Raw genomic sequence first — 20,267 nt, forward strand, 5'->3', positions numbered from 1 at the left:
TTTAACCATATTTTATACCTAGGCTATTTGAAAATAGCCGATCTACAAGCTGCGACGCGTTGTGAGCTTGTAGATATGCTATTTTCAAACATTTATACTTTTACTTTTGGTACATTAAGTACATTTTGATACCAATACTTGTGTACTTTTAATTCCGGACTTTTACTTGTAACAGAGTACTTTTGCATTGCAGTATTGATACTTATAATTAAGTAAAAGCTTTGAGTACTTTTTCCACTGCACCCATAGAACCCCCATAGAACCCCAACTCCCATAGAACCTGATGCAATAAAAAAGAAGAAGAAAATAGAAACTATTTGTCAGGCGATTTGAACGTTTAGATTGTAATATTTAAGTTATCTACGCATTGACACTTGACATTGTGCTTGCGATGGTGGCATCGCAGCAATTACTACGGCCATCAGAGCTCTGCCTGTTATTGTTCCAATGTAACAGCTGTTGGACAAGGGTGTCTCTTGACTTGGGAGACTAATGTTGCACATCCTATAGGCTGCCTAATGAAGCAGGAGTAATACGAGCATGAATGTGTGGTCTGCAGTGGTGGAAAGTAACTAAGTACATTTACTTAAGTACTGTACTTAAGTACAATTTTGAGATATTTGTACTTTACTTGAGTTCCAATTTCCAATGCGTTTACCTCTACTCCACTACATATCAGAGGCAAATATTGTACTTTTACTCCACTACAATTATTTGAAAACTTAAGTTAGCTACTAGTTACTTTGCAATTATCAATTATTACATTATAAAACATTCATTAACCACTTTAGCCATATCTTATACCTAGGCTATTTGAAAATAGCTGATCTACAAGCTTGTAGATCTGCTATTTTCAAACATTTTAGTACTTGTACTTTTGGTACTTTAAGAACATTTTGAGTCCAATACTTTTGTACTTTTACTCAAGTGAATTTAGAATTCCAGACTTTTACTTGTAACGGAGTATTTCTATATTGCAGTATTGATACTTTTACTTAAGTACAATATCTGAGTGCTTTTTCCACCACTGGTTGTCTGTCTGTCTGTCTGTCTGTCTGTCTGTCTGTCTGTCTGTCTGTCTGTCTGTCTGTCTGTCTGTCTGTCTGTCTGTCTGTCTGTCCACACGCACTGACTTGCTTTTACTTAAAAGGAACCAGCGGGTGATTGTGAGGCTCCAGTGACTGCCAGTTAAAAAACTGCTGGGCTAAACTCTTTTCATAACTATATTCTTTTCAGCACTTCCCCAGCCAGCCTAACTGTGTGTGTGCCAACCATAACCTAAAATGGCAATTTCAACATAATAATGTACATTCAAATGAAGTCCCAAAGGCTGACACTTACATTTTACACAAAAAAAAAGAAGAAAAATAGAAAAAAGAAAGGAGAAGAAGGAAGACCTTTCCCTTGACATTCTTGGTTTGACTCATAGGTCATGACCTGTGTCATCCCATGTCCCAATTTAATGTTTCTTTCTCCTGTAAAAGCAGAAATTACCTTTCGTCTCAACAACAGCTGAAATCTATTATCCTGAAACGACCCAATATGTTGAAAAAGCCTGGCATTAGTCTAAATGTGGACAGGTCAAGGGTCTGTTGAGGGCTCTTGTTGGGCTAGCGCTGTGTATTTTTGTATGTTCTGCTGCTCATCAGTAATTTCTCCATAGCCACTCTAATCACTTCAATCTGAGGTCCTTATGGGAGCACCCACCGTCTGCCTGATTAGAAAACGTGGATAAATACTAATGCAATGTTTTTTCATCAGACGTAGCACTACGGGGGCAACTGCAATTTCCCGCAATGGTGCAATGCGTCAATATGGGTTGTATTTAGGAATTTTCAATAATTTCTGGGCACTGGGAATTTGTTACTTTGCATATTGCGCCCTTAGACACACACACATTATGGGTAGCGCTCCTTGCATGCATATATGTATGTCACCGGAGGGGTTGAAGCATAGACACAACCAGGAGCGGGGCAAGGGACAGACACTGGAATCAAACCTGTGGCCCTCTGGCTATAGAGTGGTTTGCACCTTAAGGAGAATAGTTCCCCACTTAAATATTCATACATGCCATCATCTCTTAAACTTTTCCCGGTGTGAGACTCAAACTTTTAAGTTATTCTCACTGCGGGAGCCAGACTCATTAAGTCGTTCTACTGCTCTTGGGGACTGCATGCTCATGTTGGGGTGTCTATAGAAAAATGCTTCCATGCATTCTATGGCACCAGATGTTGCTGGAGCAAAGGACAAATGGAACAATTAACCTGTGTTTACAGTTCAAAACGACCACACGCGAAAAAAATTCTCAAATGGAAACGCAGCTCCCGTAGAATTATACCCGCAACAAAAGCGTTTCATTTCTTTTTCCCCTTTTAATTTTCCTCAGGCGTCATCCGGACAGCTTTGGGTCCTGGAGACATGGACCGCGAGCAGAGAGAGCATTACCAGGTGGTTATCGAAGCCAAGGACATGGCGGGGCAGAGAGGAGGGCTGACGGGGACCACCATAGTCAACATCAGCCTCACGGATGTCAACGATAACCCGCCACAATTCACTCAAAGTAAGACACCAGAGAACACACACACACACTCACTCACACACACACACACACACACACACACACACACACACACACACACACACACACACACACACACACACACACACACACACACACACACACACACATGCTGCATGCAATTCAAGCCTTAATCTGAGGAAAAGCAGGCCAGGGCAATGTGCTCCACCTGTCATGGTCTCTCCTCACCTCTTAACTTTTGATAGGACTAACAGTTAGAGATGTTCCGATACTAACCCTGATTGATATAATTGTTGTATGGCCTGGCTCAGGTTGCATAAACATCAGCCATTTTACTTTATTCCATTGTAATTGCTGGCATCTCTGACTAACATTACACTCTCTGCTAGCACCATGCGTGTTGCTGTTTGCCGGTGTAAATGATGTGATAATTTATGCGATACACGTGGATGACAGGCCACATTCACTTTATGTCACATGGTGGTACTTATTTTAATATATACATTGCACTGTGTCACAACATGTATGTGCGTATGTGTGTGCACGTATGTGTGTGCATGTATGTATGTATGTATGTATGTATGTATGTACAGTATGTTGTATTAATAAATCACTGGTATAATTATGCACATATAATACATGCAGCTACTTCCTCCCCTGACAACACCAACATATCACCTACAATTTTTCAATGCGACAATGAGTAACTCGCCGATTGAATGTATTAAATGTGTTAATTGTCTTTGTTAAATGCAAATACGCTGATTATAATTTAGTGGTGTATTTTGAGACAGAGCAACTGCCTAATTTTTTTTATAGTTAATTATTAGCAAGTCTCCAGCTAAGATAAGACTTTGTCACCACACACTAACAATGGCTGCTCGCTGAAAATAACACATTGCGAAAGCCGGCTTTCAAGTTGTGGCTTATAGTTTGGTGTTTAAAAGGTGCAGGCTGGTCTATATAAGGAAACAATAAATGCCTCTACACTCCCAACTAACACAATCCACCGGAGCCATTGAATTTTTCTGGAGTCATGGCTTTTCAAGGAATTCTGACAAGTGCTTCGCTCTGCGGTAAACAAAATCTTTAAATCTTTATTACCGTGTATTTTCTTTGGATTCTTTACACGTTCTTACCCAGCCGAGCACCACTACTGCTGCTGCCGACAGTCCAGGAACGGTATTTTTCATGAAAATGTGGCACTGTAGTCATAAAAATCCATGGAGAAAGTCGTAGAAGCGTGGCTAAAATGAACATCCAAAACGACTGGCAAAAAGTTGTCAATATTAATGTTGTGCTGCAACGGCGCAGAGTGCACGGCCTCTGATGTCATTTATTGACATCTTTGAAATGCAGGCAAGCCAATTCGACCTTCTAAAAGTGGAAATGAAGTGGCGTAAATGCAGCAGCTTTTCATCACAGTTCAAGAGGCAACGTTATCGCTCTGGGGTGTGCGTGTGTGTGCGTGTGTGCGCGTGTGCGTGTGTGTGTGTGTGTGTGTGTGTGTGTGTGTGTGTGTGTGCACGTGTGTGTGTGTGTGTGTGTGTGTGTGTGTGCACGTGCATGCGTGCGCAAATGAGCATGTTTGTGTGTGTGTGTGTGTGTGTGTGTGTGTGTGTGCTGTGTGTGCATGTGTGCGTGTCCAGTAGCAGTCTTCCTTTGCCTGTAGCAGTGTGAAAGAAGTGATTAAATAGTTGCTCCAATGGCCTCGATCACAGAAGTCATTCTGTCGTCTAATCCTGATTACATGGAGCCAGCACTCTCTCTCTCTCTCTCTCTCTCTCTCTCTCTCTCTCTCTCTCTCTCTCTCTCTCTCTCTCTCTCTCTCTCTCTCTCTGTGTCTGACTGTCTCACTCTCTGTCTCAACGCTTCTAATTCTCTTTTTGAACTCTCTCCCATCTCTGGTAACTTTTCTCTTGTATGTGTCACCCGCTGAATATCAATGTTGTTTTTTTCTCTTCTGGTTCCCTCTTCTCGCCTAATTGTTTGACCTCACCCCCTCGCAATTGACGTGCAACAACGCCTGCTTGCTTTCTTTCCTCATTTCTTTCTCGGCCACTCAGTCTCTCTCTCTCTCTCTCTCTCTCTCTCTCTCTCTCTCTCTCTCTCTCTCTCTCTCTCTCTCTCTCTCTCTCTGTCTAACCCCTCACCCAGCATTTCCCTCCTCAGTGCTGGGTGCAAATTGAGATTGCTCAGGGATCTGTCAGGCCGATTGCATCTGGCATTATCATTCTCTCTAAGTCCCCCCTGCGTCACACACACACACACACACACACACACACACACACACACACACACACACACACACACACACACACACACACACACACACACACACACACACACACACACAGGGGTCGCAAGCATGTCAAATCAATTAATCAGTGGTGTGTGGACAGTTCAGTGACTCGTGTGTCACACGCCCTCATGCACGTGTGTACACACACACACACACACACACACACACACACACACACACACACACACACACACACACACACACACACACACACACACACACACACACACACACACACACAACAACAGAGATGCACCCATTCACTGACACATGCACGCACAGTCGCGCACACACACACACACACACACACACACACACACACACACACACACACACACACACACACACACACACACACACACACACACACACACACACACACACAAAAAACTATTAACAAGAGCTTGTGACTAAATAACTACATTGGAACCATTGGAGTACAGGTTCTTTTTTCCATTTCCTGAAAGCTGTATGAAGGCATACATTTAGCTGAAGCAGAGCTCCATTGAAAGCCTGATGAAGCCCTTTAGAATGGTAAACAGCTTTACAATGCATATTGTCTTCCTGGGAAGAAAGAAAGATTCAGTCTCACCGTCTAACTTTTTCTCCTCTTCTTGTGAGACACACGTACACACCCACAGCAACACACTTTGTGACAGACTCAGTGTTTACTGGCTGGGTGAAGCATTTTTCCACGTTTGAAACCTGCCGTGTGTCTTTTCAGCATAATGACTCACACACTCAAGTAGTTCATAAACACCTTCTGAGACAAAACGAGCGCACACACACGCATATGGTAACACAGATACAAACACATAACCTGCACATTTACATATACTTTGCACCTTTTATACCTGTTCTTGTATTTAAGTATGATGCTCTGTTTTCCCTAGGCTAATGTTAATGCACTCATGTGGATGTAAATTAGCATCTAAATTAGCATTAGCATGTAAAAAAAAAAACTATATATTTGTAAAATTAATAATACAAATGCATGCCCGTACGCAACGAAGCACACATGCACAAACACGCAAGTGAGCATGCACACACACACACACACACACACACACACACACACACACACACACACACACACACACACACACACACACACACACACACACACACACACACACACACATATAGGCATATGTGTAGCCTACAGTCTGCACACACACATCCCATGTAAGGGATGATATAATAAGAAGCTGCCTTAGGTTGTGGTGGCAGAGCGACATCTAAGCTGCCTCGATTTAGACGCACATTAGCGTTTTGATTCACTTGGTGACTCAGCTGGACTGATTGGTTACAAAATGGCAGCAGTGTGATTTGTTCGAGCTCACGGAAACGCTGAAATACATCATTTATTTAGGATGACAAAAGGAGGGTCTTCTTTTTTTTAAAGATATTTTTGGGGGCTTTTATGCCTTAATTTGACAGGACAGTAGGCTCACCATTGGTTCTCAAAGTGGGGTCCCCAGCCTAGTTAATATAGTGTCACAATCATTTTTAACCACTTTAACCATATTTTACACGTTGGCTATTCAAAAATAGCAGATATACAAGCTCATAGCGTGGCACCGAGCGCTATATTTTTGAAAAATCCCTGTTACAAAATATCTTTGAGATGGGGGGCCATCACAGCCGAATACATATCATTTGGGGGGTCCTTGACATGAATAAAGTTTGAGAACCATTGTTGTACACGTACAAAGCAGTATGAATTGCCGAACGACCAAGCTAAGGGACAGTTTCCACAGCCGTGGCCGTCAGGCTGCTGAGCTGTTGCCATGTCAGTCGTACATGCTCTCGTTACACTGGCATTAATCACTTCATGACTGTGAATACAATCTATTCCCGCACATTTTACACCTATTAGATATCTTTTTTTGTATTTCAACAGAAGAGACTGCGCACACACTCGGTATAATATTTGGTTGTGATATTTGTTCATGTTTTCCTTCTATTCTATATACGATTATTATTCAAATGTAACAAAAAAAATGAATATTTTTGCCCACACTTTTACAGATATACACTTGCAAGGTGACAAATAAAGTGAAGTTGAAGATGAAAAGAGAAAGCAGCCTGTTCTAGTATTGCCTCTCATCGTTTCTCGCATTTAGATCTTTTTTCTACTTTTTGTTTGCTGTGAAATGGCTTTTGTTCTTCAGTCTACCTGTGCAAGCTGGCTCTCGATTAAAAAAAGTAAGAAAAAAATGGAAATAAAAAGTATTTAGAACTTATTATAACTTTATTCCTTTCTTCAATGTGAACCGACAACTATTTCCATGAATCCTTTCAAGTAAAATCAAACTGCAAGTCACATCTATCCATTATAACACAACCTTACAGCATAGCCCGGAGGTTGCAAGGATAATCCTTTAAATTGAAGGTTACATGGCTGGTTTCCCACACTCCAAGATTAAGCCATGCCCCTGAGCAAGGCAAGCAGTAGGCCTACCTGATTATGGTGACACGGATACACGGCTTGGTATTTGCTCATAGTGGTGATCGTTTGGCACAGAAAACGGGCTGTAAGTGATATGTTTTGGTTAAAACAAAACTTTTTTTTTGTTTTTTAAATTCGACCAGGCTCTTGCTGCCGGTGCAAAATGCAGCTGCCCGCCTCCTCACAGGCAAAATAAAACGTGAACACATCGCCCTGGTTTTGGCCTCACTCCACTGGCTCCCCCGTTCATTTTTGGAATTAATTTTAAGCGTTTATATTGTTTGTTTTTAAGGCCCTCATCAACAGCCTGGCTCCTCCGTACATTTCTGAAGGGAGACACGCTAACTAGAACCTTGAGGTCGGCTAATCAGCTCCTTCAGCTTGTGACTAATACCAGCCAGAAATATATACAGAGGTGACCGAGCTTTTCTCGTGGCTGCCCTTAGGCTTTGGAATAGCTTGCCCCCTCATATTCGTGGTGGTGCCCAGTCAATGGAGGCTTTTAAATCAATTACTTAAAAACAAGTTTTTGGCTCTTATTGTGTATTTCTTATTGTGTATTTCACTTGGGTATAAGTTTTAGTTTGTTTGTCTTTGTCTTTTATTGTTTCATTATTTCTCTCGTTTTCTGTAAAGCACTTTGTTCGATCATGGTCATTTTAACCCATTAAGACCTGAAGCCGATTCTACAAATGTCTTCTTCTAAATCCCAACAGTTCTGAAAAACGTATGTTTCTATATCAGTGGTTCTCAACATTTTTCATGTCAAGGACCCCCAAAATTATATGTATTTGGCCGCCGACCCCCATCTCAAATTATGTTGTTCCAGGGACCCCCAGAAGTAAAGATTCGAGTTAATATATATATTCAAAGATTTGCACACATTTTCACGATTCTTCAAAAATAGCAGATCTACAAGCTCTGCTTCATAGCGCTATGAAATGTACTTTGTTACTTTACACCACTGTATATATATATATATATATATCACTGATATTCACCCATACATGATTGACATTCACTCACACAGCAGCACAGTAACTGTGAGACTGTTATTTCACCAGGCATCTACCAGTTCAGCGTTCTCGAGTCGTCCAAATCCGGCTCGCCGGTTGGCAAGATCCGAGCCACGGACAAAGATATCGGGAAGAACGCCGAGATGTACTTCACCATCGTCAGCGGAGACGGCATGGACGTGTTTGACATCTCCACGGACAGGAACACCCAGGAAGGAGTCATCACTGTCAGCAAGGTGAGACAGATCTGTGTGTTTTTTTTTATACAGTCTACTCATACAGTATGAGAAAACATGTGTGATATCCCACGTGCATACTGTACTTCCACAAAGAAATCACACGCATATACTGTACGTGAGCCCCACACACATCGCTATATACGCACCGGATGTCACAGAACAAAAGGTGGTTACAAAACTGTCTTCGCTTACATGGCCAAAAGGCGTTTAATTACAGCCACGTGTTAACTGCATACATCCCTGACACACACACACACACACGCATGCACGTGCACACATTCACACGCACACATGCAAGAATCAAATCAAAAACATTGACTCGCACTCACATATGCCACACTTTGAAGTCATGAGAAGTGCTGTTTAATACTCAACTGTTTGATATGCAAAGCCCAGGCGCATGCTTTCCAGATGAAAGAAGCCAAATTAAAAGTATTCATCTCCACCTTCTCACCCCACCTGCTGCATTGTATGAATGAGGTGCTGCTTTTCTCTCAGTTACAGCATCAGAAGAGCATCTTTCAGTTACACCGTCTGTATTTGTGATTTAGCCACCTTCCTGGTCTATACCGCACTTTGGTCAACAAAAGCTGTTTTTAAATGTGCTTCATGAATACACTTGACTTGACTTGACTTTGAACATGCCTTACACAGATTCAAGAGGATTTATTTGGCACCCGCTCATACAGGTAGCAGACTGTGCTAACAAGGACACTTACAATATAACAAGATATTAATAATGATAACACTATGTAATACAAATAAGAATAAATTATGGTAAAATAAAGTTGGCCGTAGTACAGGTAAGAAAGGCAGGCGTTGATCTTTAGCAGCAGTGGGAAGTCTGCAGCATATGGGGAGAATTATTTAGTATTGGATATATTATAGAATGTGCTAAAAAGGACACACATACTGTGTGTGTGTGTGTGTGTGTGTGTGTGTGTGTGTGTGTGTGTGTGTGTGTGTGTGTGTGTGTGTGTGTGTGTGTGTGTGTGTGTGTGTGTGTGTGTGTGTGTGTGTGTGTGTGTGTGTGTGTGTGTGCGTGCGTGCGTGCGTGTTAGTTCAAGGTCAATGTGTGCAACACTACAATAAGGCATATTTACAGATTGAATGCAGCTTCTTTTTTAATAACCTAGAAAGGTTATATAGCAGTAACATTGAAGGTCTCCAATTCAATTCCATGGACTGGCAATGTGTCCTTGCTCTCTGCAGTGCACCAGTGAGAGGCCAGAGCTGCTTCATAGAATCAGAATAGTGATACCAAATACATCTTTCTGATATTGAAAGATAAATCCTAAAGGCCTTTGCAGACAGGGTGCGATTAGTCAATCAGTTTTTACCGCATGCAAAAAGACGCATGAATCGAATTGGGTTCGATTGGAAAAAAACGCATCGCCGCATCGCATCGCCGCACGGTAAATTCGGAGCCGGTGTGCATGAGGTCATTGAGAACCATGTGTTCATTTAAAAAATTATATTGTCCGTTGTTTTCCGTGTGAAAAATCGCACCTTGTCTGCAAAGGCCTTAACTGTGGCACGTTCATCCTTTTTTCAAAATATATATTTTAAGACATTTCATTTGACGGTATAGTGGAGAGAGACTGGAAAGAGACTGTAGGAGGGGAGGATGGATTTGTGTTTGACACACATCATTGAGGCAAATTGGATCTGCAGACGTCCTGATTACAGTGTGTTGATACAAGACAGTGTGTTGATAAAAGACACATCCAAGGTGGGAGCGAGACAAAGAACACACATGCTGTGTAAATAATATGATCTTCTCATCCTAATTATGTGTAATATGTGCATGGATGGCCGGGCCTGTGGGAATATAGGCCTATATAGGATAATATATAAAGGTGTGTGTGTGTGGGGGGGGGTGGCTGCCTATGCATGAGGGTCCTTAACTCTTAACCCTTTTACTGTCTCCGAGCACTAAAACACACTAGTTAAGGGCTATGTTTTTTTTCCCTTTGATCTGCCTCCAGAGCTCCCGGGATTATGAGCATAGGTGTTGTTTACACCAGAAAACCTAATCAGCGTTACTATTTAATTAGATCAACAAAATGCATTCCTTATCATTACCAAATCCCTCACCGCCCTTGGACTAGCTGGAACTCAGTCTTAGACCATAATAACTCCTGCTGTTGTTGCAAAAGACACTGTGAAACTAACAAGACAGGGTCTAATAATGGCGTGGCAGTGGGAGACGGTGAATCTGAGATTATGAGGTTATGAATGTGAAAAATAGTCACAATATATGAAAACATTTCTGGAATTTACTTCCTTGGCCTACTGGCAGCGTGAACAAGACATTTGGTGCGTACTAAATAATATTAATGCCCTAATTTCTATGCCCTGGCCTAGTTTTTAAATTGACCCTTTAGCCTAGTACAGTCCCATGCTTGTTGTTGTTTGGTTGCCTTTGCTGTTTTATGCCAAGGTTATTAAACCCTGTCGCACTTTGAGGTTTGCAAAAATGTAAAGTGCATTATAAATAAAATGCATTATGATTATTATTATTAATAATAATAATACTAAATATAAGTGCTTTTTTCTTCCCATTGTCTCCCTCCCTGGAACCCAAGTCTCTGGATTACGAGAGGAAGCGCTCCTACACCGTGGAGATCCAGGTGCAGAACGCCCAGACGGACGCGCGCTTCCTGTCGGCGGGCTCCAAGGACGTGGCCACGGTGCGCATCGGCGTGGAGGACGTGGACGAACCCCCCACGTTCGACAAGGCCAGCTACACCATGGAGGTGAAGGAGGACGCGGCGGTGGGGACCGCCGTGGGCTCTGTCAGCGCCTCGGACCCCGACGCAGCCCGCCACCCCGTCCGGTAAGCAACAGCCTCCCTGCAGAGCAAACTGATGATAATAAAACACAGAGTTCGTTCAACTCTGAGAGTTTACAAATGCAAGCAAATGGACCCGTAACATTTGTACACTCTGTGAGTTACAAATGGCTATGTTAATTAACCCATTCAATCCGGGAGAGCGTCTGTGTCACTTTAGATTTCTCTGGCTATTGAAAAATAGCAGATATACAAGCTCATAGCGCGACAGTCCTCCAAATCCTAAATTTATTTTGAAAAAAACGTATAAAAACGTTAAAAATGTTTGTTTAAAACATATATATATATATATATATATATATATATATATTTCAAGATAAAAAAAAAAAAAGCATTATTTTTGAATAGCCAAAGAAATCTCAAATGACACAGATGCGTTCCCGGTCTTAAAGGGTTAAGAATTAACATTAATCTACAGCATACCAGACACTAGGAGAAATAAGGGTCCATTTACTTACATTTGTACACTCTCTGAGTTACAAATGGCTAAGTTAATTAACAATTAACATTAATCTACAGTATACTGGACAGTTGGATAAATCACTGCAAACATTAAGTGCACTGTGTGTTGGCAAGCAAGCACACCAGCTCACAGCTACAGTGCTACCTACTTTACAAAACAGATGTGAATGTCTTTATTAATGGGCGGCAGAGTGTATAGAGCGTGGCCATCTGAGAACCGGAAAGTCCCGGGTTCGATCCCCCAGCTCCTCCTTGCTTCGTGTTTACATGTCCTTGAGAAAGACACCGAACCCCTAACTGCTCCCTGAGCACCGCAGGGTGGCTGCCTGCTGTTTTAACGGAGTAGTTCACCTCAAAAATTACTTATTTTCTATCAATTACACACCCCATGAAGCATTGAATTCATGGAGACGCATCAAAGATGCTCAGGTATCCGGTAGGAGACTCAAGGAGTCTCTTTGAGTCTCCTACCGGAAATACACCCGGTCATCAAATTATTGGCTCAGGAATGCGTCAAAAACTAAAAAATGAATTCAAGGCTTCATGGGGTGTGGAATTGATAGAAAATAAGTCATTTTTGGGGTGAACTACTCCTTTAATAGTTTGGATGGGTTAAATGTAAATTTACAATAATAATAATGAAAATAATAATAGCTTAAATGGTCTCCCTTTATTAAACAAAAAAGAGGAAAAAAAAGTGAAAACTAAATTAACTGCAACAAGCTGTGTAGTGCTGTTTTTGTTATTGGTTCCTGTCGTTGGTTCATGCATGCATCATTCATGTACATCAGCCAGAAGGACTATACCCATCGTGCACCACTCTTGCCGAAAATAAGAGCGCCAGCTTAAAGGTGGTTGATCTAAAATATGTTTTTGGAGAGGGAAATGAGCGTTACTGTAGGTGGAAAAGCTTGCCGGGAAGTCGATCTCTATTTCGTCACACTGCAGCCAGGTAATTTGACAGGGAACACATTCCAATTAAAGCAAGCATGGAACCATGGAGCACATACTGAAGAGAGTAAGGGGACACGCACACGCACGCGCACGCACGCACACACGCACATGCACATGCACATGCGCGAGCACACACACACGCGTGTGCGACGGGGACACAAACACCTCTTTGCAATTATTCCTGTGCTAGCTCATTGTCCACATGACTGTTCCATCTATCCACGTTGTCACACTGACTTATTATTTTATTGTTCACTGCTTCCTAATTATGATGAAGCCTCCTTAGAGGATCATTTAGACTCCAGCCCATAGAAAAGTAATTAAGACAATGTGTGAGTGTGTGTGTGTGTGTGTGTGTGTGTGTGTGTGTGTGTGTGTGTGTGTGTGTGTGTGCAGAGACCCGGTTGTGTTCCTGCATATATGCACTTGTATATTTTGATTAGTGAAGATTACAAACGAGCATTGTTCTCTCTTCCTCGGAATGGTGCTACAGAGCCATGTAGCCATTCTTCAATGAAATAATTGACAACAAACATGTAACCAAACGAACAGCGGTTTCACCCCCAACGTTTTGACACACCGGGCGTTTGGAGCCAGAGCAGCGGCGTGTTCGTGTCTCTCCAGTGCACAGGGCTGTTTTGACTCCGCAGTAATTGGCGCGGTAAGAAGGGAGAAGTGAAGGCAGGCTCGGTGCTTTTATCTGTGTAGTGCTGTGAGCGAGAATAAGTGAATTCAGCAACTACCGGCTCCTCAAAGAGAGAGAGAGAGAGAGAGAGAGAGAGAGAGAGAGAGAGAGAGGGGGAGAGGGAGCTCAATGAGCAGTCACATGAAGGAGGATATAAAGCAGTCCATGGACACTGAGAACATCTTGTCAAGCATCTCTGCAGCCCAAATCACAGTGTTCTGAAAAGACTGGAAAAAGGTTAGCACAGAGAGAGAGAGAGAGGAGGCAGAATGGAAAGCGGCGGCGTACGTACAGTCCTGTGCAGTGGCCTGATTCAATCTCTCAAATGGTTCCTCCACTCTTTGATTCATCTGTGCCTTGGCATAGCAGAAAACACTAGTACCTTGCTGATGGGTGTTAATTTGTCCAATCCCATTTGGGAGCCTGAGAATGACCCCCATCTGAGTTTTTTGGTATTGATTTTTAAGAGAATCATTCCATTACAACTCGACGTTGATGTCGAACCAATGATTTGCCTTCCATTTACAGTCAATATTCAGATTGTAAGAGTAACACGGTGTTACTTTCACTGTTGCAGGTACTCCATCGACCGGCGCACGGACATGGACCGCCTGTTCGACGTCCACGCCGGGAACGGCTCGGTCATCCTGCTGCGACCTCTGGACCGAGAGGAGAACGCCTGGCACAACATATCGGTCATTGCCACAGAGTATAGTAAGTACAGCAATAACTGCAAATGGAGTTCAAATTGGGGCACACAGCGGAATTACACTCGTTGCCTTTCAGCCACATAAACCCCTATAGACCAGGGGTCTTCAACATGGGGTCTGGGACCCCTAGGGGGTCCTCAGAGTTACTACAGGGGTCCGCCAAATCTTTGCGTGATGGGGAACATTAGCCGAAAATAGCAGATCTACAAGCTCACAACGCCTCGCGCTGCGAGGCGTTGTGTGCTTGTAGATCGGCTATTTTTGGAGAGTTGGAGTAGAGGGAAAAAGAGCAGACCAAGTACAGAGCCAACGGTCAAGTGACAAAATATTTAGGGTTTAACCCCCTGCTATAGACTATGTTGTATGCCAAATACCGTAGTGAAAATAGCCTAGATCTACAAGCTGCCCAGAATAGGGGCGCATAGGGTTCATGTTGCTTAACATTGATTTAGAGTAATACTGTGTGATACTGTTTAGAGAGCCAATTTGCATAAGTAGCATGATGTGATGTAATATTTTCTACCTTTAGCTGTAATCCATGGCACTTATACAGTAAGTGAATGGGTAGGAGTGTTATGCCTTGCTCATGTGTTCATGCAGTATAGGACTTGGCAGAAGTCTGGAATACCTTACTGTACATCATCATTTTCCTTGCCTGGACTGGTCTTTAGTATCTATAATCTGGCATGACACTAAAGTCTGGGAAGGCAGTCAAATTTTCGTATATACAATTTCTAAAAACAGCCAGCAGCACTAATATGAGCACGCTCGACAGCTGAAAATGGGTTGGCTTCTTCCGTCGCCAATGGGCTTAGCCAGCAGCAATGAAAACATGACAGAAACCCGAATATGTGCTCAAGAAACAAGAATCGAAACAGAACGAACGGGAACATTTTTAATTAAGGAATGAATGAGAGAAAAGAAGAGACAGTCAACGTGGTAGAATGAAGATGAATGTGTTGATGATGTGGTGGCAGCAGCAGAGCTGTGGGGTCAAGCGCTCAGTGACCTTTGTGAGGTCAATGGGGTGGTGCTGATTAAGATGGAGGAAGTGTCTCTGTGTGTCCATCTCTGGTCACCGCCAGTTAAAGCACACAGCTACTTAATCTTCTCTGACCAAAGACTAGTAGAACATTTCAAGGACCCCTAGGCTATAACTCTATTTGGACCCCCCCACACACACACACACACACACACACACACACACATTTTTTTGAGAACCACTGCTCTATAGAGCAGGGATGGGCAACTGGCGGCCCGCGGGCCGCATGCGGCCCGCACCGTCACTCAATGCGGCCCCAGGCCAAAATAAAAAAATAATAAAAAAAAATATTTTTTTTTTTTTTTTTTTTTTTCAAAATATTTTTTTTAAATCACAAAGAAAAACAAAGTAATCTAAACATATCCGAAATGGTGAACTATTGCCTTCAGCTGTTCCAAACATGCAACTTTCCATGAACCATTTTAATTACAACAGTCCACCAGTAGAGCGCGCTCTCGTTTATTTTAATAGAAGCCTTATTAACTATAATTCTAGTGTTAATTTTTGTATATTTTTAAGCCAAGGTTACAGCAATACTCTGAAAGGCATACTCAGGAATGTGAAGTTTTGTTTAGCAGTACAGCTGTAGTAAGTTGATAGAAGCATTACTAAATGCTAAATAAAAACAAAGTTATAACAAATAATAATAGTTAATATCCCTTATTTATCACATATGTGACTAATATGGGCTTTTTGAGTAATGGGGTACTGGCGAGAGTGCCGATAAACAGGGGCGGGCTGGGACCAAAATTCAGCCCTGGCATTTTGGTCCGAACCGGCGCACCGCCCCCGGACCGTTTTGCCAACGGGGGGGGGGGGGGGATAAATAATGCGGCCCCCCAGAGTGATTGAGGAAATTTTGTGGCCCTCACCATCTACAAAGTTGCCCACCCCTGCTATAGAGCATGGCTCCTTAAAAAAAAAGAAAAATCATAAAACTAGACTGATTTACAGTTTCTTATAAACACTGATGATGTTGACTATTATTTAAGTGTTGCCAATTAAAACATCATCTGTTTTATCACCGTGGAAGTGATAAATATTTATAGCTGTAAAAGATGTATCTATCTAGCGACCATATGCTACTTTAAAAGTGACATACATTTATGTTAGAATGTTAATGCTCATGATGTAAACTAATCAGTTTGTGCCCTCTGCTTTGTAGACAACCACCAACAGACCAGCCATGTTCCCGTCCACATACGACTGCTGGACATCAATGACAATGCTCCCACTTTCGCCACCGTCTACGAGACCTTTGTCTGTGAGAGGACGAAGGCCGGACAGGTAAACAGAACACACTCACCACACACACAGTGGCACATTTCCCACAGGTTGCAGTGCTTAACCTGATGTGAGCTTAGAAAAGTGAAGCCACTTCGTAGACCACGTTTCCTTCAACCTGTCCTTTTGTCCCCTTTCCACCAAATCTCTTTGCTGAAAATAGCCGATCTACAAGCTCAGATCTGCCTGTAGATCTGCTATTTTCGTGGAATGTTCACCTATTTATGACATGCCCAGAATAGGGTTGCTAGGGTTCAAGTGGTTAAGACAGTGGTTCGCAAAGTGATGATCCGGGGAGGGACCCCCAGGGGTCGTTGAAGGGGTTCCAGGGGGTCCATAGTAAAATGTAACGACTTAAACCAATTTAACGGCTTTAACCCTATATACCATCAGCTATTTGAAAATAGCCCATCTACAAGCTCACATGGCGTTGCGATGCTTGAAAGCTTTTATCTTGCTTGGGGGTCCATGGCAGTTGTTGATGTGTAACTACACATACGCACTGTGACTCTACTGCTTCAAAGTGCTAAGCTGATCGCTCCCTGGTTACGTAGCCTGTCGTCTTCTGTGGTCCCTGATGGACCAGTCCTTCAAAGAGGCTGATGGGGGCTTTCACATGCAATATAACGTAGAATATCGTTCAATCTCTCTCACACACACACACACACACACACACACACACACACACACACACACACACACACACACACACACACACAGTCACACACACACACACACACACACACACACACACACACACACACACACACACACACACACACACACACACACACACTCAGTTGAAGTACGCATTCTACACAATAGAACATAAATGTATACATACCCATGCATACTATATACCTACACAGACCATGCATAAATAAACCATTAGACAAATGTGCATAACTAATACACATATTCTATTCAGCAACATTCCATGCATAATGTATTAATACAATAAAAAATATATACTGTATATATAGTATCATTGTGCATAACCACGTACACAGGCTCACACACATGAACTGTACGTACAGTACTGTATACAATGGCTGCACAAATCAATTAAGGGATAAATATGCATAACCACACACACACACACACACACACACACACACACACACACACACACACACACACACACACACAGTGTGTCAGTTCTGCCATTCCTCAGTAAGATGGCTTGCTGCCACTGGTCTCCTCTCATCCCCATCAGCCTTCCATCCTTCCATCCTGTCATCCCCTCTTCCTTTCATCCTTTCTGCCCTTTTATCTGTCTGTCATTGTTATTCATCATTATTTGATCTCAAGGCGCGTCCCCTCCACACACCCCCCCCCCCCCAGGCTCTGGATGTATTTGTGTTTGTTTATGCGTTTGTTTGGTGCGCGCGCGCGAGTGTGTGTGTGTGTGCGTGCCTGTGTGCATGCGTGCACGTGCGAGTCTGCAGGTATGTGTGTTAATGTGTATGTGCCAGGATGTATTGGCAATCCTGGAGAAAATCCTCAAATCCACTGCGTCAACAAGATAATTATTGCCGTGGCTCCTTGTCAAGACCTTGCTTTGCGCTGGCTAGCGGCATCCACTGTTTTTAATGAGAGACACTAACATCCTTGTCAAGACCTTGCAGTGCGTTGGCTAGAGGCATCCACTGGTTTTAATGAGAGACACTAATAGCCCTGCGCCAAGCTCTAAAGGCCTCTACAGACCACGCTGTCTTGTCCTGACTAACTTTGACTACGTCTGGAGATCAAATTGAGTGACGATCGGCGGTGTCTCATCATGTGAGACATCACGTTGGGTGGCGATGTCTCACGTTAAAAGTCTCACATCCAAACACACGCTGCGCAGACTACAGCTGACCATCAGGCACTGATGGCGCTGGTGGCATTGGTCTGCGCCTGCGTGACAAGAAGTAATATTGGGTGAAAACCTCAATGAATAATGTAATACGTTATAGCCAACCCCTCTCAAATAAATGTATGTCTCTGTTATGAATGTAGTTGTTTGAGTTCACTCCTGTAGTGGGCAGGGTTGTACAAGTGAGTTTCATTCCTGTAATTTACTTTGACATTAAACTGCGAAAGCAAAGAGTTATGATGGTGGTCCGTGAGCTTTGATTTGCGACAGGAGCTATATCAACCACTACAAATAAAAATGTCTGTCCTCTTATCATGAGTGATAAGAGGACAGACATCAATGAGTGCGCTCCTTGAAATAATTGCGCTCTCTCTCTGGTGCTATCTTTCTCACTCTCAGTGCTTGCTCTCCAAAAAATGTTTCCTGTTTGCATAGGGTAAAATGTGAGTGAAATGCTCTCCCTTCCCTTGAATCTGGTGATCGGGCCCCAATAATGCCTGGCTACCACCAATGGCACAATACACACAGACACAGCACATTATACAACGCTAATCAACTGCCCGATTGCCTGACAACGGCTTGGTTTGTACAAGCCTTAGGCTTGTTGACTTTGTCCCCTTTGCATTCACTGTGTGGAAAAGTAACAGCTCAAGAATAAGGAGAACAAGGCATGCAGAGTAGAATCCTCAGAGTGTATAAATGTCACCTGAAATGTAACCTGTCAATGAAAAAAACACCAATTGAAAGAAATATGTGAATGGTACTTTAGTACTTTAAAACATAAAGTGTACTTTTAGACGTGTACGATGACAAAGCTGCTTTGTCATCATTGATTGCCAGCATTTCTGCTCAAATCAATTATTATTATTTACAAAGCACATCCAAGATTGACAAACTTGCTACATTTGTATAAGACTTTTCATAAATACAAGTGTGCTTTTATAGAATGTTAACGGAATAGAAATTGATTCATAAAAGATAGCATCTATGGCATCATTATGAACATTCACTTCGTTAACTGAGCGTAAATGTAAATGAAAGTATGTCAGCTAATGAGTGTCGTCGTTGCTGTTTTCTTCACAGCGTATCCAGACAGTGAGCGCCGTTGACGCAGACACGCCGTCCACAGGACACAAGTTCTTCTTCAGCCTGGCTCCTGAGGGGACCTACCGCAGTAACTTCACCGTACGGGACAATGGAGGTAGATACACGCGCGCACACACACACACACACACACACACGCACACGCACACGCAAACACACACTCTCTCTCTCTCTCTCGCAACCGGAATCTTTTCCTAATTGTAAGCCTGATGCTGCGCTCACACCGGATGATAGAAAAGATGCAACTAGATACAACGTTACACACAAAATACCTGTCGCTTTGTAGCTTTGTATCTGAAGTTGAAGCCAGTAGCTTAGCGGCTCCTTTTGTAGCAGCTACACATGTCGGGTGTAGCTTTGTATCTTCATGTTGCTGGCTTCCATTGAAAATGAATGCCAGACTTTATCTTTGTATCTGCAAGTGTGAACACAGCATAACTCATATATTTTTGACCATAAATCAAACATTTCCAAAGTAGCCAGACAGCGTGTCGTGGGTTCGACACGCTGTCTCTCTCCCCATTTCCTGTCAGACTACTATCAATAAAGGCATAAAAGCCCCCCAAAATCACATGTCTATTTCTCAAATTCTCAAATTGTCCCCACAAGTAGTAACACAAGTACTCACTCATATTGCATTCATTTTATGTGTTGTGTTTTGGATTGACAGAGACACACTTCATGTCCTCAACCAATACGAAAGTTCAAACAACGTCCAGCGAGCGAATCCTGGTTTCATTAGCTCGTTTATTTACCTCGTTATGTC

The 20,267-nt window shown here is 42.7% G+C and overlaps 1 protein-coding gene across 2 annotated transcripts in view; it reads left to right on the plus strand.

Moving 5' to 3' along the window:
• Nucleotides 1-20,267, plus strand: part of cdh6 (cadherin 6) — a 75,612-nt gene that overhangs the window by 49,298 nt on the left and 6,047 nt on the right. For both annotated transcript variants that reach the window (XM_080440749.1, XM_080440750.1), the window contains exons 5-10: nucleotides 2,387-2,560; nucleotides 8,358-8,545; nucleotides 11,137-11,387; nucleotides 14,081-14,217; nucleotides 16,421-16,542; nucleotides 19,481-19,598. In XM_080440749.1, coding sequence (XP_080296875.1) covers nucleotides 2,387-2,560; nucleotides 8,358-8,545; nucleotides 11,137-11,387; nucleotides 14,081-14,217; nucleotides 16,421-16,542; nucleotides 19,481-19,598 — 990 coding nt within the window. The remainder of the gene's footprint in view (nucleotides 1-2,386; nucleotides 2,561-8,357; nucleotides 8,546-11,136; nucleotides 11,388-14,080; nucleotides 14,218-16,420; nucleotides 16,543-19,480; nucleotides 19,599-20,267) is intronic.

The sequence above is a fragment of the Gymnoscopelus braueri genome (genome assembly GCF_963280865.1).
Source record: "Gymnoscopelus braueri genome assembly, chromosome: 10".
In the NCBI taxonomy this organism is placed as follows: domain Eukaryota; kingdom Metazoa; phylum Chordata; class Actinopteri; order Myctophiformes; family Myctophidae; genus Gymnoscopelus; species Gymnoscopelus braueri.